The sequence below is a fragment of the Paramormyrops kingsleyae genome, chromosome 22 (assembly GCF_048594095.1).
Source record: "Paramormyrops kingsleyae isolate MSU_618 chromosome 22, PKINGS_0.4, whole genome shotgun sequence".
In the NCBI taxonomy this organism is placed as follows: domain Eukaryota; kingdom Metazoa; phylum Chordata; class Actinopteri; order Osteoglossiformes; family Mormyridae; genus Paramormyrops; species Paramormyrops kingsleyae.
The window spans coordinates 15,936,816-15,945,618 of record NC_132818.1 but is presented as its reverse complement, the minus strand read 5'-3'; the positions used below and the strand labels follow the sequence as shown (position 1 = coordinate 15,945,618).

Here is an 8,803-nt window from a genome sequence, read left to right as displayed (position 1 = left end):
AATGCACGCTATTCCATGGTCTTTTAAGGAGGCTAACTTCTGATCTCCGTCTGCACCCTTTAAAAACGACGCATAAATATTTCTAGACGCGTGTTACCAACAAACTTGGTGCAATAAGCGATACAGCGGGTCAGTCCAGCGATCTATGCTAAAATGCCCTACATATTGTCATTCCCAGGCTGCCCCACTTACAGGAAGTCAAACAAGTACGACGGATACTAGTGATGACCTGATTGTTGGATCAGACCCAGGCACTTAATCATTTTAACTAACTGGTGGAAATTATGGCGTCACTAACCTTTTAAGAATTAGGGGGTATATAACCACGGGAGGAAAAAAATTGTGCTCTTATAATTTTTGAAGAGCAGTAAAAGCGAGACTATCTCAGACAGCAGATGTTAAGTCAGCGTGAGCTGGCAGCTGGGCCTGGCGAGATCAAGCCTGGTGACTTCTCCCATGTTCTACCTCTACCTGTTTCAGGGTGGGATTTTAATAACCACCAAAATACCAGGCGCTTCATTGACCCCTTGAGAGGATCTTGCTTGGTGCTGCTGACCGTGCTTGGACAGTGCAATAAAATCACACTAATTCCACTCCAGAGGCAATTACCAACAATAGAGCATTTAGTCATGATAAACAGTCTTTCAGGGCAAGTATATCTATCGGTGGCATTAATGTGATGTTCAGTGGTATTCCTTGGACCTGTGGGCAAGATGTTTTCACGCGAATGACTTATTGTAACGTAAAACTAACAAACACCCAAAACTACACTGTGCAATCTGAAATACAAAACTCAAGTGAAACAATCTCAACAAGAATTTCGTCCTGCAGGTAAAATCTGTTTATGAGGGTGTAGTATTATGTTCGGAACTGCCTTGTTAAAGTTCAACCCAAGCCTCCCGTGGATAATCCTCTCTCATTTCGATCATTTAATTTGCAATGTTTTTTAGTGCATCCATAATGAGATTAAGTAAGGCATTTTCCCCCAAAGTTAAAAGGGTAAATTAGGGCTTCGACGGCACGCTTGTTTAACCGAAAGGTAAGTTTTTGGGGGGTGTTTATACGTGATCGAGGTTCCTAGCGGCGCCGAGAGGTACGACAGCTCGGCCGCGGCCCATTACGTAGCGCCGGGTGCACGACACTGCTGTGGTGCGCTGGGAGTGGGGAGCACGGCGAGGAAAAAGCCTGCGAGAGAAAGGAGGGAGAGGAGAGGAAGGGGAAGAAAGGAAGAGAGGAGAAGGGAAGGGAAGCGAGACGGAGCGAGGAGCGCACCGAAAACCCCCCAAAGCCGCCTGCTCGGACAGTGGCGGCATTTTTCTCTGATTTTTAAAATCCTGGTATCGGTTTCCTTCATGCATTTCGCTTTATTTTTGACAAATCTTCCAGTTTTAGTGCATGCGTCGGGCAGCGCTTAGCCGATCGTTTGCTTGCTCGCTTGCTGCTGCTAGCAAGTTAGTTAGATTGCACCGAGGGAGCGACTGGTAGCGGGGCCCGGCTTTAAGCGTGCCGAGTTTTATTTAAAATCCGCTCCAGTCTTTATTTACTCGCATCCCTCCACCTTTTTCCACGTCGTTCTCGGTAGCTAGCTAATCAGCTAAGTACATGCATTACGGCCAGCTGGCTGGGTAAGAACAGCGTGTATGTATTTTTTTTTCCGGGGTGTTCATTTTTATTTTAGTGTCTAACTCGGTGGGAGGGAAATATCCAGGTACGGATGGGTTTGCATGCAGCGATCGTAAGCCGCTTGTGTTATTAGCATTTTTTTGCAGTACTTAATATTTTTTTTTATAATCACTGTGATTTGTGCACAACGAAACAGCGGAAAAAACCCAACTGCCCCGGCGACTGTGTGTCATTAGCCTGCCGCGGTGCTCCCGAAAGGATCGCTCCTGCTTTTCTTCCATTTTCCAAAGCAAAAGCAGCGCACTGTTTTGAAGGACCACTTTGAACACGCCGTCCCAAAGTCTTTTGTCGCTTGGTTTTAGCCAGCTGCCGTTTTTTAGTTTCAGTTTCTAATGCACCCTTAATTTCTCGGCGTGCGGATGCTTTACCCCCCTCCATGTACTTAGCTGTGCAAAAAAAAAAATAACTGCGTGAAAGACGAGCTTTGTGCTAGCTTCTTGGCTACTCCGCCTTTTCGTGGCTGATTTCTTTTTATTTTTGGGGGAAAAGCATTTTTTTCCAACTGCACACGCAAGATTTTTTTTTTCCTTATACGTATATCTTTGTCTATTTAGAGCTGCCTGGCGAGCAGCACCATTTGATCTCACTGGCTCTGTTAGAGTAATTTATAATTCAGTAGGGCCGAGGTGTCTCTGTTGGGATTTTTTTTTCCTCCTTCCCTTCCTCGCATTTGCTTTTTTTTATACTGGGCTTTTTTCGCGGAGAAGACGGCGAGGCTTCCCTGAAAGTATGGATGAACAGACCCGTATGCTAGCGGGTCTCCCTGGACTCGGCGGATTATCGCAGACTGACGTGGGCGACCCGGACTCGGTCCGGAAGCAGCAGCAGCCCCTCGGCCAGCCCCAGCAAGACATCGGGGACATCCTCCAGCAGATCATGGCCATCACGGACGAAAGCCTAGACGAGGCACAGGCCAGGTAAGGCTTGGGGGATGAGGGGATGGTATCTCCATGGGGAAGGTGGACAGTGGAAAAACGGATGAAAGGGACCTGATCGCCGTTTGAAGACCCCAGACCTGATTGCACGGAAACGTGCTTCCAGCAGATCCCCCTGCACACTTTATTAAGGGCTTGCATGTGAATTTGGTGCTGTGGTCTCTACATCTCCATGCCAGATACTTTCTTGGCCGGATTGCACGCCATCCCTTTATACACTGGGAATTAGAATCGCTTCATAAATAGGAAACAGACTCCCTCCAAGCGTGGTCTCCCCCCAGTGTTGTCAGAAGTGTTTTGTCCGTAGGCCCATGCTGGTCTTATGCCAACTGGGAGCGCTGGGAATGACGTAGCGCATCGACCCCCGTGCATCACGGCCGACCATAACTGCAAAATGTACCACATCGGATTTATTGCAAGTTATTTACTGTATGCATTGGTTGTTTATTTGAAATGTATTATTGTGTGTATGGCTACTACATGATGAACTAGACACAAAGACGTGGACTCAGAAACGGGGCTCATCACGGAGCACCATTGATCACTTGCCTTTTACGCGCTGAATTGTCTGATCCCGACTTAATTTATGCCACAAACCACCTTTCATGGCCGATTTAATGAAGACCGAGCGCATCTGATTATGTGGCGATGCCGAGGGGATGCGAGCGTGTTTCTTAATGCACGAAAACATTAAGGACGTGTCTTGTCTAGGGTATACTTAACGGGACGTTGCTTTTTTCATAATACTGATAAAGTTTAAGCAACTTTTTGCCTTTCCCGGGTAGTATTCACAAAGACATGGGGCAACCTAATTTAAATCTACAGAAATAAGGTTCATTGTCGTCCGGACATTCGGACGTGTGCTGGATTCCCCGATGTTCACTTGCCAGAATATAGAGTGGGGATTTTTAAAAGAAGCATGATAAAATTAACAGAGTGTGAAATTACTGTCTCACTCTCTGTCTCTCAAGTAGACCATGAAATACATAGCTGTAATTTGTAATGTTCTCGGGGCTTTTAGTTATTTAGTTATATAAATCACTAGAAATAACTTGGGATTTGTGTTCGGGTCTCTTGCGTGGCTTTAATGTCACCCTTAAGGATGTGTTTATTCACACACGTTTTGGCCTCGGCCCCTGACTTGGAACTCGCCTGCTAATTGAGTTTGATTAATCTGCTATTGTGCCATTACCATAGATTATGTGGGAAAAAACCCTTAATTAAAACACCAGTGTGTCTCAAAGGAAAGCTTTTGTGATTTAAATTGCGTGTTTGGTTTAAAGGGATGCGAGTTAAGCAGGCAGGTCGCATTTTTTTTTCCTCCCCTGAAAGAAAACATCCAGGCTGAATTAAGGTCGTGTTTCCAGGAGGTGAATACGCATCGCACGTCTCTTGCTAAAATCTGTCGTCGTCTTACCTGATTTCCTATTTTTAGTTTGCTGGTTAAATATCCGAGCCAGTCCTGGATTTCTGGAATTGCTGTGGTGAAAAATAATTTTAAAAAAAGGAGAGGTGGTAAAATGGGAGACTGTGGTCATCTCTTCTGTCTAGAGCTAAAGATGTTTCGCTGGAGCAGTTGGCCACCTGGTTCCCTTAATTAATTCCCTCCCCCCTTCCCCCCCCCCCCCTCGGTGCTCACCCTTTTCATTGTGTGCACCACGCAATCAATTCTCTGCTAAAGTGCTGGACTGCAGCTGTCCGCAAAGCCTTTTCTATTAATGATACCGCATGCGTGTGACTGATGGCTGGGGGGGCGGGGGGGGGGTTTAAAAGTTTACCGACTCGCAGCCGCGCACCTTGCAGTTTCATGGGGAGGGGTTTGGCTCATTTTGTGGCCCTCGATTAAAGTTAAGCGGCCGTCCGCTGTGTCTGGTGATGATGAAGGCATCCTGCTGGCTTGCTCCTCCTCCTCCTCGTTTGCTCCTCCATCCACGGGTAAAATGCTCCTCTGGTGGAAATATTTCTTTGGGTAATGAAGCTGATTTTTTTTTTTTTTCCCTCCCCACGTCACTGGAATGTAATTCACTTCTGCTGGTATTTCTGACATGAGGAAGTTGATTTTTTTTCCTTGCATGAGAGGATAGAGCAGATTATTACTCTGAAGGATGAAAAGAGGATATAAACTTTTATCTTGGTGTATTTGACTTGTCGTTCCCAGTACTCACTCACTCATTCACTCACTTACACCCATTCACTCTCAGCTCGCTCTCTCTCTCGCTTTCCCTCTCTCTCTTTGTACCTGGTCAGGTGCCCCCCCCATTTGAATCACATCCCCATCAGAATCTGTCAGTTTAATCTACAGTAACGGAGGTGCGTAAACGCGATTGGTGTCCAAACACACTACCAGCTCCCATCTTTTCTGGGAGTCGCTTAACGCGTTCCTCTGGAACGTCGGGATTCCCCAGAGACCTCTGGGATTTGCGGTCGTCTCGTGGAGCCATTCCCGTTGGCTGGCTCCCAGATACTGGTGCGGTGCAGCATTACAACTGGGATAGGGAGACCTCTTCACGTTCGGGTCCGTCTGCCTGGGCAGCCTTGGCCCTATTCATCCTGAGGTGCCTATTGACCTTCCTCTGACTCGGGCTTCTGGTCCGCTTGACCGACTCTGTTCTCCGCGGTTGGTTTGGGGGTGGGGCTTCTGCATCACATGGCTTTATTTGCAACCGCCCCAGGACACCCTCCAGCGTTTCTACCCCCCACAATGTCTTACCCCACGATCGCCCATCTTCCTCACTGCGTCAAATGTTCCGTTTGAACCTTCTGTTACCCATAATGCCCTGTTGCCCTGTGTCCAGATGCTGGCCAGCGGAGGCGCCGGCGCGCTGGGCCGCAGCGGATGACCCCGCACAGGGTGGGGAAGCTGGGGGGGGCACGGCGGGGACTGCCCTGCCGCTCAACTTCCAGCACAGGTCAGTACTGGACAGCATGAGCCCCCCCCCACCTATCCCACACTCCCACCCCCCCCCATTCTGCCAGGCAACATGACTCTTACCCACTGTTTATAAACATTTTAAAGTGCTATTTCACACTCTTTACTCTGATTTAGTCAGTCGGGTACCTTACGGGGTATCTTGCTATTGGTGCGTCTTGGGCTGGGTTCCCAAGGCAGTGCTGTTGAACCCGGTCCTTGGGGAACCCCAGACGGTCCACGTTTTTGCTCCCTCCCAGTTCCTTGCCAGACAGCCTACAGTTTCGCTCCCTCTGCATAGGCTGCGAGGGAGCAAAAACGTGGACCGTCTGGGGTTCCCCAAGGACCGGTTTCAGGAACACTGTCCCGGTTCTGCACTAGGCTCATGTCGGGGGTGTCCTCCCAATAAAGGTGTACCTTCCCCTCCACATTCTGTTTTATGTTGCCCCCCCCTCCCCAGTCATCTTTCTTTAGCACATTTCTTTATAAGCATAAATCAATAAACACCCTCAATGTCTGGCAAACGCAAAGCCTCTGGCCTGCTTTCCTGGCTGTGAATACCGCACCCCGCACGGCGCTCTTAAAGCACGACGTCGTGTGGAGCGGTGCCACGCGCTGACAGTCGCTCCACGGCCTTTCTACGTCGTCCCGATCTGTCCGTCACGGATGGGAATGCCTTCCATCCTTCTCTACACTCTGCCTTTTCCCTCGTCATAAGAAATGGGGAATATTTCGGGTCCGGGGTGGGAATTATAAACTGTCGGCTTTGGGAACAGAATTATCTCCGTGCTGCGCTCATCTGTTGGGAATTACGTCGGGAAGTCGGATATGGGAATGCTGGGGCCCCGCTGTGACTCAATCATGTATGCCCCCCCCCCAAGAAAAGACCTTTATTAATTTTTGTGTCAGAAATTACACTGCATAATATTAAACCCCTGACAGGGTTTGGTTATAAATTATACAACAAATGAAATGAACTCCTTATAGACTTTTGCTGGTGTTCATTCCTGCTTGGCTGCCTCATGGTGGCGCTCTCCCTGGCTGGGCCGCTTTCAATCGGCTGGTGTCCGCTGGTTGTAGCGGGGGGGGGGGGGGGGTCGGGATGAGGGTGGGGGCTCGCTGACAAATTCCAAAGGTTCTGCTGCAGTGACCCAAACCCAGTAGAACAGAGACTGATGGGTCTTTGGAACATTCCTCAGCTAGTGGCTTAAGGAATAGGCAGCAGTGGTCAGGCCAGGGTCAGGCTGTACCCCTCCGGGCTGTAGGTGACCCAAGTATCCAAAACAATTTCCCCTCTTCAGCAGAGGCCGGCAGATTCTGTGATCCTGCCCTGGTGCTTGTAGGAGGAGGAGATCTGGAAGATGCCTTCACATCATATCCTTGTGTGTTTGCCTTCTTGTTAAACTTAATTGCTTCGTTTGTCTCCGTCGATCGATTTGTGTCTGTGTGTCTGTGGGAGTGTGTTTGAAAATGCCCATTGGAGACGCCCCCGTCATGGATGTGAGGCCTCTGGTAACTAAACCTGGATCTGGGTTTGATTTGGTACCCGGATGCTGGAGTCGGAGGTTGTCTGAGGGGCTTGCGTGGCTGGATCAGCGGTGGTCTGTCCCGCTAATTCGTACGGCCCGGCTGTTGTTCTGAGGTGGTTTAGGATAAGTACTGACCCATGCTGCTCTATGATTGGCTGTCATACCTCCCCATCACAGTATCTCTCCCCCCCCCCCCCCCCCCCCTCTCTTTCTGGGACAGGAAGCATGCCCTGAACTGCCACCGGATGAAGCCGGCCCTCTTCAGTGTCCTGTGCGAGATCAAGGAGAAGACAGGTGAGACCAGGCCTCCGATCGCCTGGTGTCAGGGTCACCATGGTTACCGTGTGTGGTGGATGAGAAGCGGGCCTCTCTCTCGTTTCCCGGGCGACAGGCCTAGCGCTTTTTTTTTCGGCGGATGAGCGGAGATTGTGTGGGAGTGACAGTGACAGTCTTGGGCAACTTCAGTGAAATGAGTGCCAAACGTGAGCGGAATTTAAGCCAGGCGTGGAGTTTGGTGGATGAATGCATCCTACGGAGAACCCAAAGCTTTCCTACCTGATCTATATTTCCCTGCAAGGAACGTCGGCAGATAACTAGGCAAGATAGCATTTGGGGATCGTTCTACCGGGGACAGAAGCGCGTCCTTAGAAAAGCCAAGAGAATTGTGGGAGAAGCCCGCTGGCGCAGTGTGAGGGAGAGGCAGGTGGGGTGGCCTTCGCCGGGTTGCCATGGCGACGGGGCTCGGAGTGGTGGTCTTCTCGGCGGTGCGCTGGTGACTCTGTCTTGAGCGGATGAGTCAGTCCGCCGGCTCCCCTGCGTTTCGCATTTTAGTGTCCTTGTCCTGTTTTTTTTTTTGGGAGGGGGGGTGTAGCTTTCCAGAGATCCCAAACCGCCGGGATCCTGCCCCCGGTGGCGTCTTTCAGCGCCTTCCTGATATTTTTACTTTACTGACATTTATATGTATATAGCGGGATTCTTTGTGGCCGATGCTCTCCTGCTGCTGTTCTCTAAGCTCTCGCTCTGTCTCTCCGTCTCTCTGTCCCTCTCCCTCGCTCCTCCTCTCTGAGATGTAGTGTCAGAGGTCTCCTGCTTCTTGTCAGAGTGATCTGTCTGTCCCCATCTCCAGGAGGCGCCGTCGCAGGCCCCGTATCCGCCGCGCGTCCCTTTGATACTCGCTCGCGTCTCCGGGTTCAGCCGGAGCCCGACACGCCCAGGGTTGGGGTCGCCCGGTGGCCGCTGCCCCCTCCCTGCGTATTCGACCTTAAATCTCTGTCGGTCCAGAAGCGCCTCGCCGATCCGGCGACGTTTCTCAGTACGACATCGGCGGCCCGGTGGGGGCGGGGATCCAGAGCCTCGCTGGCTGCTATCCCTGGCAAACGGATCCCTACGGAATCAATTCGTTTCCGCCCCCCCCCCCCACCCCGATCAGTGTATGGAAGTCAGGTTCCTGCTCTCTGCAGTATCGACTCTGTAGTAACTGTGAGTCTTCACATACACACACACACACACACACACACACACACTGCCTGAAAGCACCAGAGAGAGAAGCAGGCTTGGGCCCAGTCTGTTCCAATCCCCCCCCCCCCCCCATAGAAAAGAGAAGACAGGCTCAGAACTGGGGGCTTTGATATGGTAATGGTCCTGGGTGGGAGGAGAGACAGAGGAGGGGGAGGGGAGCGTGGATTCCTCTGAGTGAGATGGGGCAGATTTTTCATTGTTAAGGAAATGTTCTGTCCAGATGCCAAGCC

At 50.5% G+C, this 8,803-nt stretch overlaps 1 protein-coding gene across 1 annotated transcript; it reads left to right on the top strand.

Annotated features, from left to right (window-relative positions):
* Window positions 1-357: 357 nt before the first annotated feature.
* Window positions 358-8,094, top strand: pbx4 (pre-B-cell leukemia transcription factor 4). The gene is made up of 3 exons (XM_072705215.1): window positions 358-2,600; window positions 5,414-5,527; window positions 7,276-8,094. Exons 1-3 carry the CDS (start codon window positions 2,413-2,415, stop codon window positions 7,472-7,474), a joined length of 501 nt encoding a protein of 166 aa, XP_072561316.1. The 5' UTR covers window positions 358-2,412; the 3' UTR covers window positions 7,475-8,094.
* The last annotated feature ends 709 nt before the right edge of the window (window positions 8,095-8,803 follow it).

Excerpts from the sequence above, each read along its gene's own strand:
- pbx4 (XM_072705215.1), top strand. The coding sequence starts at position 2,413 with ATGGATGAACAGACCCGTATGCTAGCGGGTCTCCCTGGACTCGGCGGA. Across the intron at positions 2,601-5,413 it reads CTAGACGAGGCACAGGCCAG|ATGCTGGCCAGCGGAGGCGC; the intron begins GTAAGGCTTGGG and ends CCCTGTGTCCAG. Across the intron at positions 5,528-7,275 it reads CCGCTCAACTTCCAGCACAG|GAAGCATGCCCTGAACTGCC; the intron begins GTCAGTACTGGA and ends TTTCTGGGACAG.